General features: G+C 35.5%; 1 protein-coding gene across 5 annotated transcripts in view; it reads left to right on the top strand.

Moving 5' to 3' along the window:
- The first annotated feature begins 4,932 nt into the window (after nt 1-4,932).
- The window catches only part of LOC127628046 (transcription factor 7-like 2), a 95,746-nt gene continuing 84,352 nt past the window's right edge, over nt 4,933-16,326 (top strand). For all 5 annotated transcript variants that reach the window (XM_052104706.1, XM_052104702.1, XM_052104704.1 and 2 more), the window contains exons 1-3: nt 4,933-5,256; nt 5,349-5,415; nt 6,589-6,692. In XM_052104706.1, coding sequence (XP_051960666.1) covers nt 5,074-5,256; nt 5,349-5,415; nt 6,589-6,692 — 354 coding nt within the window. In that variant the 5' untranslated portion in view covers nt 4,933-5,073. The remainder of the gene's footprint in view (nt 5,257-5,348; nt 5,416-6,588; nt 6,693-16,326) is intronic.

The raw sequence follows: 16,326 nt of genomic DNA, 5'->3' as shown, positions 1-16,326 counted from the left end.
ACAGTATACAGTAGATATACGTTACAAATATACTGTATATATATACATTACAGATATACAGTATATAGTAGATATATATTACAAATATACTGTATATATACATTACAGATATACAGTATATATATATTACAGATATACAGTATACAGTAGATATATATTACAAATATACTGTATATATACATTACAGATATACAGTATATATATATTACAGATATACAGTATACAGTAGATATATATTACAAATATACTATATATATATACATTACAGATATACAGTATATAGCAGATATATATATTACAGATATACAGTATACAGTAGATATATATTACAGATATACAGTATACAGTAGATATATATTACAAATATACTGTATATATATATTACAGATATACAGTATACAGTAGATATATATTACAAATATACTATATATATATACATTACAGATATACAGTATATAGTAGATATATATATTACAGATATACAGTATACAGTAGATATATATTACAGATATACAGTATACAGTAGATATATATATTACAGATATACAGTATACAGTAGATATATATTACAAATATACTATATATATACATTACAGATATACAGTATATAGTAGATATATATATTACAGATATACAGTATACAGTAGATATATATTACAAATATACTATATATATATACATTACAGATATACAGTATATAGTAGATATATATATTACAGATATACAGTATACAGTAGATATATATTACAGATATACAGTATACAGTAGATATATATTACAAATATACTGTATATATATATATTACAGATATACAGTATACAGTAGATATATATTACAAATATACTGTATATATATATACATTACAGATATACAGTATATAGTAGATATATATATATATATATATATATATATATATATTACAGATATACAGTATACAGTACATATATATATTACAGATATACAGTATACAGTAGATATATATATATTACAGATATACAGTATACAGTAGATATATATTACAGATATACAGTATATAGTAGATATATATATATATATATATATATTACAGATATACAGTATACAGTAGATATATATATATATTACAGATATACAGTATACAGTCGATATATATTACAGATGCTTTAGTCATTTCTAATGATTGTGAGCAAAGAAATGCCACTAGAAAAAGTGAAACTTTGCAGTGTTATGGCTTGTTCTAATCAATCTGACACTTAAAAGGACTCTAATCTGTTTACCTTGATGTACTCCAGTTGATTCAATCATTTGGAACAAGAATAAAACCAGTTCATTTAGATGTTTACACATTGTGTAGGTTATTTGATGAAGTATTTAACAGTGTGTAAGGTGTCTGATAAGGGTTCTCTGCACACATGGTTGAGAAAAAGTAAAGGATATTTCATGTTTTCCTCATAAGTGTGATTCGCTTATGTTCAGAAGATTGTGTTCTGAGATGTTCATGTCAAACAGTCAGCGGTTCATCTGGCTAAATGTAAAAGCGTCCATTAAATGATTGGTTATCAGTTTAAAGCAGTTCTGAATGGTTTATTATCATTTCTGTTTTGGATTTCATTTCATAAGACTCCCTTAATGTAAGGAACACAGTCTTTGCTCTAATTCAAAATCAAAAGGAAGTGTCTTTGATTGTCATTTTCCATAATCAAGAGTTGCTGTTTACTGTGAGGAGTACATGAGTCATTACTTATTCACAGTATAATGAAACTATTGGTGGCACATATTTGTGACAGCCGAGCATTCTCCAGAGCGCTCCTGGTATCGCTGCAGAGAACACGCTTCTGCTCGAAGGGTGCGGCCAATAAAAACACACAAGTGGCTTGAGTTAAGCTGTATTCCTTTGGATGTGGCCCGACCTCAGTTAAAGCATGTGATTTAATTATTTTGCTACTTAAATGTCCCTGGAGATTATTTAGGAAGCACAGTATATAATTTTTAGGAACTGCAATTTATTCTTGAAACCATCAAAGCTCATGTGGAACAGCTGTGGTCCAGTATGAGTCCTGCATACAAGAGAAACTGATTCTTTCATTGTTTTATTCCCTCACGGTCCATCAGTACAATGCAGTTATATTTCCTTATAGGCTATTTCCCCTTCCTTGTATCTTTCCCTTCTTGTTCTTCCTATTTTATTTCAAGGCTTTGGTAAAATCCCCCCACCCCCAAAATAAATACATAAATAAATAAATTAAATAAAAAAGAATGAAAAGAAGACATCACCTAAGTAAGCTATTTGTATAAAGAAGGTCATTTAATTTATGAAAGTTTTGAGACAAATTAAATTCAGTTGATAACAGTACAGCCCTATCAGTATGAAATGACATGTGTTTCACTTATTTTTATCCTGAAAACAAACTTTCTGTCTTATGTGTTTATTTCACCATTGTGAACGAATGCGCAACAAAGGACAGACGCTTAGTTCAGAGTCTTGCAGACTTGCACCTTTTTTCTCTCTTTTTTGTGTTACACCATTAAATTTCCTCCCCTGTGGCTTAGAGATTACTAAATTACACTCTGACACCTGAATTCATATACATTTCTGTGCAACAGAAAAGCTAAAGATATAAAGAAATAAAGGGGAAACTGACCTAGCATAAAGCTGACATCAAAACTTAAACCTAACTTACTAAAAAACGACAATGAACTCCTAAAATAAAGAGTGCAAACTAGAGCATTCAGACTAGCAGTCTGAGAGCATGCAAATATAGGCTCGGTATGGCAAATAAAAAACATTGAGGAATCATTAGGAAAATGATGTCGGAAAACTCATTGAGTCAAAAGCAGCTGTCTATATTTAATCAAGGCAAATAAACAAGGTCTCATTTATAATTTAGATTTGCATGCATTAAATAGCTCATTTTTAATCCATTTATTAATATGCATGGATGATATTGTATAAATATGCAACCTTATGCAAATACTAGACACATTTTTTGTTTGTATTTAATTCTTATTCCCTGCTGTACTTCATGGCAGTACATTTACTCAAATATTATGGCACAGCAGGGGAAAGCATAATTATTTTGCAATTAAAACTCAAAAGATTTTATATATATATATATATATATATATATATATATATATATATATATATATATATATATATATATATATATATATATATATAGTAATGCACAAGAAGGTGTTATAGCTTGTATCCATCACAGCAATCTACACTTACAAAAAACTTCTGCTCAAGTTTGCTCATTTAAGACAGTCTGATAATACTTTATGTTATAGTTGATTCATTCTGATGAAGGACTTCTGCTTTGAAATACATTTTGTTATTACATCGCTTAATTCTGATTGGTCAGTCGCAGCATTCTATGGTCAAATATTATAATTGACTCTTGTCCCGATTTCCAACAAATCTCTGCTAGTCTCTAATATGACTCAATGCTCTCCTTCTTCTCACTTAAAAAAATTACTTCTACTCAAATCAATATACCATCTCCATTTATTTATCTATTTGGTAAGTTGCTATGCAGGATGATATACAGTTAGCTCTGCTTAACTCCTAGAGACGGTCCCGAATCACCTTTCAGGGTTTATTTTGTGATAATGACTGTATATTATGGCTTACTTAATGTTCACATGTAATAGACACTGTAATGTGAAGTTTTACCCAGTAAAGCTGAAATGTGGATAGATGTTTTAGTGTGTAGACCACAATATTCTGGGTTTAGTACATTTGTGGCACAATGTTAATTTCCACAAAAAACTAATTTCAACTGGTCCCTTTTGTCTTTGTGTCCTCTTGGGACTTACACTGACACCTAGTGGTTTGGATGCAGCATCATTTAAAATCAATAGTTTTCAGTTTCAGATGTCATTGTAGAAATGTAGTATTCACAGTCAGTCATGATTACTTTAATCAATGAGTGAAAGTGTCAAATAACAGGACAGTTACTGAGATTAAGAGAGTAGTATTCAGCTGATCATGTGATCATAACATGGCAGCCCCCATGTGCGGACCCTCTCCATGTAGAAAAAAAAACAGCTGATTTGACTGGAGTCTTCATTTTAATGTGAGTGATCATGATTTCTTCATAGCTATATTGTAAAATTACAATTAATGTCTTTAGGAGTTAATCTTATTTAATGAAGAAAAAAATTACTGAGTGCAGCTTTAATATGTATAATGTTTAGATCTTGTAGCTATATTTTTTATATGGCGTATTTTCGCGTTGATTAGCATTACTGCTTTTTTAATAAGGGGGATAATGTTTTTGATAATCAACAATATGCCACAAATGCTGTTAATTGAGTTTAACTTATATTGAACACAGAACCTGAAAGTGATGAATAATGATTATCTAATAAGATCCTATATACTAGTACACATATAGCTGTTTAATTGCTGAGTAATAAATTAAGAACATGCACTTAATATGTCATTATTCGTGTAACTGCTTATTATCACATTTTGTTATTATTATTGATATACTAGTAGTTAATTATGGTAACGTGTTATAGACCCAGATCAGTGTCAAGTGTCAGTGTCACAGAAAAAGTACATAGTAAAAGTGTTGAGCTGAAATCAATGTTAAGTTGAAATATGGAAGTGTATATTATAGTATGATGTACTTTGTCGTATGTGTCGTGTAACACTATGCTGCATTAGCAGTACTCTGTAATTATATTAGTAATTAATAAAGGAACATAATATGAGTAACATCATACACTCTGTAAACTGCTTTTTTTATTAAGTCAAATAAAGCTCAGTTAGTAAAAACAGAGGCGGCATGTCGAGGTGAAAATGTTTCAGTGTTGTGAGGGAGATGAATAATAGTGTCGTGTCCCTTTAAGATCGGAACCCCCCCTCAGCTCATTGAAGCTGTCAATCACCCGTCGGTCCCTTTGATCTTCGCTGCTCTAAAGCGCGAGTGTTTGTTACTTTCAAGTCGCGCGGATCCTCAGAGCACAACGAACTTTTCCTCTCTCGCGTGTAAACGGATCCTCCGAGCGCACAAAGCGGCCACAGCAGCGACAACGACACAAACTCCATTGATAAAGTTGGCGTGTTGATCAGCGTCTGATATGCCGCAGCTGAACGGTGGAGGGGGGGATGATCTCGGGGCGAATGATGAGATGATCGCATTTAAAGATGAAGGGGATCACGACGAGAAGATCCGCGAAAGCTCGTTCACGGAGAGCGACCTGGCTGATCTCAAATCATCTCTGGTCAACGAGTCGGAGATCAGCCAGAACTCACACTCTGCCGTAAGACTTTCAACTTATAAATGTTACAGGACACGTTTATATGTGAGTTATGTGTGTTTATATGGGTGAAATAATGTGTGTGTGATGAGCAGGTGATCAGGAGAGGTCAGCAGGAGGATCAGAGACTTTACACTGATAAACGAGAACATCTGGACGACGGTAAGACCGTGTGTGTGTGTGTGTGTGTGTGTGTGTGTGTGTGTGTGTGAGAGAGAGAGAGAGAGAGAGAGAGAGAGAGAGAGAGTACTTAGCTACAGTTTGGGGACAAAACTGCCCTCAGAAGTTAGCTAAATCTGACTAAACCTTTAGTAAAAGGTCAAACAATACATAAATAAAATAAATAATGTTTTTTTGTTGTCGTTGTTATAGTTAAAATGCAAAAGGTGTGGCGAAGAGTTTGTAATAGTCTGTAGCCATTACAATAATACAAACTTAATAAAAAACAGAAATAAATGATAGCTAAGCGTTGTTTACTGAGCTTTACTTAAGCGTCATTTATTGAGCTCAATCAAAACCTCCCTTTGTGGACGTCCTCAAACTGATAAAGAAAGTAGTTAAAGTTTTAAAGTTTTTTTTTCCTTTTAAAACATTAGCAGTGTGTATGTGTGTACTTCGCCGTACTTTAGGGACAATTTAGCCTCAGAAGTTAAATAAATCTGACAAATGGTCCCTTTTGGGTCCTTTGGGGATGTCCTTAAAGCTTAATATTATTTATAAATAAAGTTATTGGGGCTAAATGGGGTAAGTCTTAAGCTATTATAATTAGCATTATATGACAAAATAGAAGTCTAAGGTACGCTCCCATTTAGAGAGCTAAATAAATGTGTGTGTGTGTGTGTGTGTGTGTTTAAGCTGATACACTTTTAATCAAAAACATTAATCTTGGCCATTTGCAGTGTGACGTTTAACTGATGGACTTTTTTTTTTGAGGGGGAAAACCTGACATCTGCATCATTAATATTATGTCGAGTTGTTGTTTTGATGAAGTGTATTCTAGATCTATTTCCCTCATTTGTGCTCCAGAACCAAAACTGCATAGTAGACGATCTTTGATTGTTCATCATTACATATTTATAAGAGAGTTATAAAAACACTTACAACAAACAGAAGCAAAGCTACTTAGTATTCTCATACTATTCCTCATAGTACATAGTGGATACAGAGTTTCCCTCGGTTTGCATAGCGAAAGAAGAGCCTTACAGAGTTGTTCGGTAATTGTACACAAAGATCTTATATTGACTACTAGTTTTAAAAGAATTTCAAAGTAATATGCTTCTCTCTCTCTCTCTCTCTCTCTCTCTCTCTCTCTCTAACTCTGTCTAACACATCCAGTGCCAAAACATCAAGATGGAGGAATGTACAAAACTCCGTATTCTGGATACCCGTTTCTGATGTTGCCTGAACCATATCTACCAAATGGGCCCGTCTCACCATCTGTAAGTTCTGTCACTTCTCGCTTTGCTGTTCCTCTGTTGCTGTTTTAGCAATTGAAATCCAGGTGTGTTTTTAAGCTCAGGAGACCTTCATGAAGTTCTTCTTAGTTTGCTGGGCCGTCGATAGGACTGTAATTGCACTCACTAAATACCATCACTTTGATTTTTATGTCAAACTTAGAAGAAGACATTAATATACTGCTTTAGATGTGTCAGAGATTACAACAACGCATACACTTTTCAGAAACACAGGTTTGACATATATTAATATCCTTTGTCACCTGGATTACTATTCTAACATGGTACTTTATGTCATATGAAGAAATCATAGTCACACAATACGAATAACATTATGTAATTGTGTGTGTATTTGCATATGTGCTGGAAGAGCGTGTGAGTGAGTATGCATGCATGCACGTTTTAATGTAAATCAACGGTGCATTGCATTTACGGTTTGTGTAAAAGTTGCCTAGTGTCTAGTTGCATGGACATTTACTTCAGCACTCTTTACGCTTTAGGGTGGCACATAATATGATGGCAAACATGGCAAAATAACTTGTGTCACATTTAAGTATTTTCACACTAGTTTTATGTACAATGTAGCTACACAATTGGTCAAAGTCATTTTAATAATGACATCATCTGATGTCTTTTTTGATAATTTTTTTAAACAGCGATCAGTGTGACCGTGTGAATATTGCTGAGAAAAAAAATATTTACAGCTACTGAATCCTGATTGTAGAACACAGGAGGGGGTCCTTGAAACGTTTTCAAATGAAAAAGTTTTACTGGCTAAAACAAAGAAGATATTTCTTTATATAATCGCCTGAAAATGTTCATGTTGTAGAGTTACCTGTGGAATAATATCATTTTAGTTGGTGTAGTTATAAGGTTATAATTACACCGGTGACAGTTATAACTTTTTTGTCCTACTTTTTACACTCTCAGAAAAATGTTTACTTTTTAAGGAACAAGGGCCGTTCAATTGTATGTTTTGATGCATAATTGTACCTAATAAGTACCTATTGTGTACCTTTAAAAGTACGTGCATATGTTTTGACCCTTTCGGAACAAACATGCACCTGGACGGTACCTTTAACGTCTCCTTAAGAGTACGTATAAACACCCAAATCAAGGGTACCATTCCAGTGACGGCTGCTGTACTTCAAAATGTACAGTTTTTTTTACCTTTTTCTGCGAGTGAATAATGAGTTGTATCTTTTGTGTGTTGGTTGGTACATGCAGTTTATCTCTGACTTCAACTCTTTAATGTGGGAATCGGGCTGTTTAATAACTTATGGGAGAATATTTCTTCTCCCAAGATGCAGATTCACAAAAGGATATTCAGGTGTCATACAGCAGCAACAGCTACTGTAAAGTGCAATATATACAAGTTAAAACAGATATTATAGATAGCAAAGCTAACATATCTGAATACATATTGCCTAAGGGTGCATGACAAATGATCTGGACTGTCACTTATTACTGAAATGGCTCCTATATTTAACGTGTTGTCATGACAAAAAGGGTTTTTTAAATCTTCTAGGTCTTTCTTTGCTTTAAATGTTGAACAATAATTGTAAAACGGGCAATATTTGCCACCAGGAATTGATTTGCAGGTGCATTTTTACCTTTATGAGGTGTGTTTCTTATAACCATTCAAAAATGCTTTATTTCAGTCAATTTATCTAAATGAACCATTTCATATTAGCTAAACATTCAACAGCACATCTTTTCAGACATCAAATTCATATATCTGACAACTAATGCAGTGTCTGCAAAGGCACTAAACCCGTCACTAGATACACGTAGAATATAATTGATTATCAAGAAATATATCAAAAGTTAGCTGACATATATTAAATATCTATATTTGCCTCCACATTTTATGCGCCAAGCCATGGTTAATTTCTGACCTTGACTTGTCTAGATGAGTTTTTATGTCCTATTCATCTTCTTCTCATTTCCCAACTGATTTTGAGTCGTTTTTCACAGAGATGAGAAAGCGTAACATGCCTTCTAGTTGACTTCCAAATCCAAGGATTGTGCTCTGTCTCAGTGACATTCAAAGATTTGTGTTCATTTGTTAGCCCATTGTTTTGTGTAGATCTGCTGTACTAGATTGCAATTGAAAGGCGCTGTAAAAGACATATTTTTGAACCACAAAGCACGACTAAGCCTGATTAACCGTTTAAACATTCTCAGAAAATATAATCCTCCTGATTTTACAATATAATCGCCAATCCGTTAATATGTTTAATGTACAATATCCAAACTCTGTCCATTTCTTTCCCAAAAACCAAGAGATTGAGTTCAGCTAAAACTCTTGTGAGCTTGTGTTGATCGGGGCTTGTTCAACTAGCCTTTATTCTTCAAGTAAACAAAAGATGAAGACTGGCTTTGTGTTATAATCCATCTAAAGAAGCTCTGGGACCCTCGCTTTGCCCCTCTGACTGACAATGATAAGTAACAAACACAGAATTACACCCTTTTTAAGAAGAAAGCTCTTTAACCCATTCTGTGACTTCAATAACTACACAATGTATCACTAGAATACCGGAGTCTTAAACACAATCAGGATTTATATATTTGTCTCATTGCAAATAGATCATCTTCCTCCAAAGTAAATAATTCCAACGAGAGCCTTGTGATCTACGGATCACATGCCCAATGCAATCTCTTTAATACATTTGTAAAAAATGACATCAGGTAACAAGTTGGCCCTCATATTGAAAAGAGAACCTATTCCACTAGTCTTTGAAGTGAGGCTATTTAAAGCAAGCCTACACAGCTATTTATGGAGCCGGAAATATTTGTGAAATTATCAAAATGCGTCCGATCCCCTCAGATGTTTATAGCTATAATTATTGGTGCAGTCTTGTTCCGCTGCAATAGAGAGAGGGAGACAGGTGTTTAAAGCTTTTGATAGCTATGCTTTAACATGCCACTGCAAGCCCCTGAAGTCGCCCAATTAGGGCTGTTCAACAGATTGTTCTTGGATAAATAAGAGAAAAAACTTTTATCAGGTTAAAAGTCAACCGCCATGTACGGCTTTTTTAACTGAAATGGTTCTGTTGTTGTGCCGAACGACTTGACTGACTATGTTACTACATATCCTGCCAACAAACAAGGTATTAACAGTAGTAATTTGATTCAGTGTCTTGTAAAATAAAATCTATTAAATGATTCGTATGGGAATGTAACGATTCCGGTTCATTAACCATTCCATTAACGATTCTTGTAGTACTTTTGAGGAAACATTATTTGGAAATAAGAAATACACCCTACAATGCAAAATTCCAGGTTTTCCAGGATGCGTGGGAACCCTTCCCACGCATCCTGGAAAACCTGGAATTTTGCAATGCAGTTTTCCAGTCGTAGAAAAGTCATTAAAATTAAAAAAATACCTAAATGTCCTGGAAAATATTTAAGTATAATAAAACAGTTTTATAACTTTGTGGCTAAAATGGTGTTTGTACAAAAACTTGGTAACAATCTGGACTCGGGATATGTGTTAAATATACAAATTCGTAGAGTTATGTCACTGTCAGTGGCTACACATTGTGAAACAATGTCAGTGGTTGACTGTCATGAACGAAGTATATTCTCTGCTCATCTGCTGTCCTCTTTGCTTTGTTTTCCGAAGAAATAGTGCAATATTGATATGGTAAAAAAAAATCAGATTTTTCATGCTAACATTGCTGTTTTTTTAATTACAAAAAATCTTAGACAACGGTTCATGGCTCTCTTTTTTTTTAAATGAGTTCACAACCCAGAAGTGGTGATGTGGCCTTAACACCTCAGGATGTGAATACATTTTCAATAATAAATGAGCGATCGGAGTGCGCTTATATTGCGGTTACCACATGTAGGACCCTTTGATTTCCATGATGTGAAAAAAAGGGGCCGAATAACTAATTCGAGTCATATAAATTACATTAGCTATAAAGCGTGAAATGTCTTAGAATTTGACATATTTAGGACGAAAAAGAATGTTTACATTTCTAATTTTAGTTATGTTTTTTTTAATGGCAGATGCAATTCTCAAATCAATTGAGAGAAACCAATTCTTGAAGAGCGCTTTGCGTGATGATAGCTAACAGTGAGGCTAAGAGACAAATTAAAGTTTTATTGGTTCCTTAACACAGACTTGTCAACTAGTTCAGACAACCCACTGTCAGGTCAATTATGAAAAATGGTAGTTTTGCACATCCCTAGTTTGAATGCCCAAATAATCTAATTAAAATTGCGATATATCCTAGTGTGATTATTAAACTGCAAAAGCCTGCGATTTAATTAAATATATCATCTGCATGTGCTGCACGCTTCACAATGAATGTGTGTAATGAATTCAGAAAAAATAACCATTCAATAACAACAATATACATCATGACCTCTTGTGTGTTTTTTCTTAAATGTTACACCCGCGAGGCACATAAAATGTCCTGGAAAATTGTTCCTTAAAAAGAGTTGGAAACCTGATTCTAGTTCTTTTAGCATTTACTCCCCTCAGCAGTATGCTGCCAAATGATGAGATGATTTTAGATTTCAACAGATATCAAAAATAAATGTAAAACTATTTATGTAAAAACATGTATACACAGACAATTTAAAGGCATAAATGCAATTTGATAATGGATCCTAACACCTATTCATCTGGGAATTGGACTGGTTGTGCTTTGAATTCCAAAGAACTGGCTCATAAGAGTTATTTGATCACAATTTGGACTACACTGGACACGCAGTTTTCTTTCTGTTTGGGAATCCACTACATTCGTCAAGCTGAATGTTTCATACTGTAGATTCAGTCAAGGGGCGCAGCAAGAAACGTTTCATCAGCATCGTAGGATATTTGCTGGTTCAGGAACCCTTAACGGAATCGAAAATCATATGGTTTTTGGTATTTAAAAAATGTCTCAGATCGAATACCTAACAAGGACAAAGTATAAATAAAGTGGCTGGAGCTTAGGGCTGGGCAATAAAACGATATCTATACATTTTCAATGTTGATAAACATTTGAGTAATTTTCAAAATGTTCTATATCTAGATGATCAAATATGATACACCTGGCTTTAAACGCAAGCAGTTCTAAAAAGTTAAAAAACAACTAGCTAACTGAATCCCTCATGAAATCAGCCGGTTAGGAAGAATTAGCAGATATCCCTGCTGTCATGGAAACCAGCAATGAGGCTCAGTATCTGCTAGCTTGCAGCTATCCGGCTAATTTAATATCGTTTTGTTCCAAACGAGAAAGCACTGACAATACAATACAGATATTGTCTGAAAATATAACCATTGCTGTTTATTGATGTAGTTTTTAGTAAAAAAAGAAATGCCATGATCCATAGCGCTGTCACAGGCAAGAAAGTGTTTCTTCTTGTGATGTTTATTGACGGTTCACAATCCATCTTATGGTGCATTACCGCCACCTAGTGAGCTGTAGTGTGGAGCATCACAAGAAAGTCTTTCAGTGAAGTCAAACATCAGCTGAAGATGATGAAATTGGCAAAATTTCATCAAAAAGTGTTCACGAACCTTCTGTAGGATTAAATCCTAAACTGAGTGTACTTTAAAGGTAGCTTACCCTCTGGAGTATACTTGGAAGCAAACAAGTCATCTTTAATTCATTCTTGAAGGCTAACATACATGTGGAATGCAGTTCTGCCCCCATTAATGGTATGAAATGTATTGGACCAGTCTGGCCATTCTGATGGTCATTAACAAGCAGTTTCCGCCCACAGAAGTGCCACTTGCTGGATGTTTTTTGTTTTTCTCACCATTCTCTTTACACTCTAGAGACCGCTGTAAAAATCCAGAAATACTTACAGAAATACAAAAGCCAGCCCGTCTGGCACCAAAAATCATCTAAATCACTGAGATAAATTTTTTCCCCATTCTGATTGTTGATGTGAACATTAACTGAAGCTCCTGACCCATATCTGCTTGATGTTATACATTACAGCTAGTGGGGTGTCTGACAGACAACGGATTGCTTTAATAAACTGTTGCAGAAGAAAAAACTGTTGGATGCCATGAACTACGTGGTGCACCCCCACAATAATATTACAACTAGCACTTTTGAAGCGCCTGCAAGCACTCCGTTTACATCGAAGCACATCATTCTGTGCATAAGCGGTCTTGTGCCCTATGTTGGAGCATCTCTTATTATATACCTTCTATTTTTGCTGTGTATTTATTGGTTTTCCTATTTTAAGGCTGCTCATCCATACAGTATATCCCTAAGATACGCATCCACTAACACGTACAATTGTGAACTTTTTTGCCACAGTGCTGTTGGCAAACAAATTGGCAAACAATCGTAAAAACCAGTTAACCCAAATTGTTTCTCAGATGTTAATCTAACCGTCAAAAACTCACATTGTGGCATCTCTAATTGGTACATTAATATGAAGAAAAATCCACTGGTTATAGGAGTCGGTGCAAAGCCAGTTTCTTTTTTGCAGTGGAAATGCACGAAACGGTTCCAGATTGGGAGCTGGCATTCTGACTGAGTAAAGGGGGCTAAATTTACCCCCCAACTCCCAATAACCTTCAGCAACCAGTGCCGTTTGTCTGTCAAGTGTTAACAAGTAGGAGATTGGGATGTGTCAACCAGGTGAGTCACTAAACACTGTCTGGTTCGAGCTTGTTTACGGACATGTGCTAGAGTTAAACCAGCAGTTCATTAACCACAGGAAACTGATCAACCAAACTGGAGGATTGATTTAGGACCCCAAATGAATACAAAAATCATAATTTCTTTCAAGATTTATTGGAAGACTCCCACTGTTGACTAGTCTACAGGCTGAGGATTTGTCCCCTTTTTCAATTTTTATCACTTTGAGACTTTTGTTTCAGCTTCAAACCGATGCCTTGCGCATATTCTGCTTATCTCTGTTTGTGCTACTGTACCTCTTTTCGTCAAAAGACGTTCTCTTAATGAATCAGCCTGCCACTCATCTTCACAAAAGCACAGTAAAAGTGAAAGAAAATCCCCCACCTCAAGGCAACCAACACTTTCTGACAGTCATTGATGTCAGTTAACACACAGTCAATGACGCATTTATGATCTAAGACACTATTTTATCTTCCTGAAAAACAGCAGTGGATGATTTCGAGGAGACCAGGGGTCTCGGGTGACTGATGGCTCATTGTCACCCAGGTGTGTGGAAGTCCCTCCCCCCAGGCCCATTTGTGAGGTGTCAGGTTGGGAAGAGACTCCAGTCTGGGCATTGAAAGGCTCAGGGGTTGGGAAGAGGAAGCACTGTTTAATGATGATGGTCGCTATTCTGATGTAATCATTGCAGTGATGTCATAAACAAATGTGGCATTCACCCAATGAATGTCTATTTTTCTTTTCATGTTGCTGCACTATATAAGCAATAGTTCACCCAAAAATGGAAACACTATTATTATATATTCACCAGACGCATATGACTTCCTTTCTTCCTTTGGAACATAAAAGGAGATGTTAGGCAGGATTTGACTGACTGCCTCATTCACTTTCACTAAATGGAAGAAAAGATGCATTGAAAGCAAATGGTAACTGAGGCTAACATTATGCTGAACTTCTCCTTTTAATATATTCCTTATATGTGTCACTCTTGTTTTGAGCACAATCATTTAGAACAAAGTGTCTTAAGGGTACATAACAGGGTGTTCCGTGATAACATGGACTTTCACACATGCTTTTACATGCATGCATTTTTCTGTGTGTATATGTGTGTGCGTGATGTTGGGCTGTACCCAGCTGTGGCAGTCGTGCTGTTGGTAGATGGGTATCAGATGCGAGCGGGATTAGGCTGCTGTGATCACACCCATGTGTGCCGCCCCATGTGGCTGCTGAGGCTCCAGTAGGTCTGGCCCGGCACTAATTCAGGGTGCTGGGGGCGTTGGCTGACCCCGGTAGTGGGAAGTGCAGCACAGACTCTTGTGGGACCAGCTCAACATGTGTCCCACAATTCATAGTTCCTGTTATTTTGCTCTGATTGTGTGTCAAACTGTTTATAGGTGGACAAGGCCTCAGTAAGACAAAGAGCAATTTGCATTTTCTGAAGGAAATAGTGCTTGCAAGGCAGAAAAAGTTTAGTGTTAAAAGAAATAATTTTTAAGCACACATTTATGATCATTTTTGTATTGTGAAATTCTTTTCAGGACAATTGAGCGCATTTACCCCCTAATTTCCATAAATGAACGTAACATATCCGGACGTTTTACTTTTACTGTTCCCATTGTTTTCATGTTTTCATTGTTTTCATTGTTGATGTTCATGACCATTTTAACATCATATTTTTTTTTTACCTTATTACAATAAAAACAATGCTGTTTAACAATATTTTTTTCTTAATTAGAATGTGTGAAAATGAAAGGCAGTTCCAAGGGGGTACTTCTTTGATGTCTAACTACTTTACAATTTAATATATCTTTTTACTTTCAAGTTCTGGTAATGAGAATATCATAATGACCATCTTTTTGTTTGCATGGTGGAAATGAGAATTAGGGGGTAAAATGTGCTTAACCGTCATGAAAATAATAATTAATAGCTCTAAAATAGCCTTCATTTTCTACATACTAAATATAATTTCTTATTTGTTCATTTGAGAATAAAATATGATAAGGACATTTTTTTGAAAGCTTTTGTGATAATTACGCTCTTACAGTACACCAAAGTATACTTCGGTTTTGACGTGAATGTTTAGTGCCTGTGTACAGTCAAACGCTAGCCTTTCAAAGTATAGAGTAGCTACTTCATTTGACTGTGCACGTATACACAGGTGATTGGCGGATGCACGCTCTGACTGAGAGACTGGACTATTTCTCTTCAGGATCTTATGGGGCTTTTCCACTTCACGGTACAGCTCGACTCGACTCTGCTCACTTTTTGGGGGTTTTCCTCTGTGGATAGTACCTGGTACCTGATACTTTTTTTGTACCACCTCGGTTGAGGTTCCAAGCGAGCCGATACTAAATATGACGTCAAAACCCTGCTGATCACTGATTACTGGTAATCGTCACTACCAGCATCATCCCGCTAGTTTTAAAGTTAGCTACAGCGATTGTAGTATAATTTGTTCACGTGAATTTCGAATTGTAAAAAGAAATGGCTGTGCGCAAAACCACGCTGTGGTCAATAAACGAGATGCAGACCTTCCTCTTGTTAGTGATGAATGAATCAAAGTCTTTCAGGAAGTGTATCAGCTGTTTGCCGCACATGGCTACCACCGGACCTACCAACAGTGTAGGGAAAAGTAAAAAAAAAACTTTAAAGTGACTACAGAGTCATCAAGGAAAAGTGAAAGTGGTTCAACCAAATGGATGCTATCTAGACCGGCGAGCAATGGGAGGGAGAGTGCCCTGGACACAGCCATGGCTGGAGTCCACAATGGAGGACGGTATGTTTTGTTACGTTAACTCTATACTCTGATTGAAAGCTTCATTTTATTTAGTTGACCAGCTACTTGAAAGATTGACTCTAAAACATTCAGGCCAGTTTATCTGTTACACTTGTGTAAAATCGCCATGCTACAACTGCTGAACAGTGAGCTAGTAGCTAACAGCTATCGGTCATGTTTATGGTCAGTAATGTGTGTGTCGCGTTTAAGATGATGTCATGGCAGTAGAGGTGGCACAACTATG

Source organism: Xyrauchen texanus, chromosome 34, assembly GCF_025860055.1.
Source record: "Xyrauchen texanus isolate HMW12.3.18 chromosome 34, RBS_HiC_50CHRs, whole genome shotgun sequence".
NCBI lineage: Eukaryota > Metazoa > Chordata > Actinopteri > Cypriniformes > Catostomidae > Xyrauchen > Xyrauchen texanus.
This window is presented reverse-complemented; position numbering and strand designations above follow the sequence as displayed.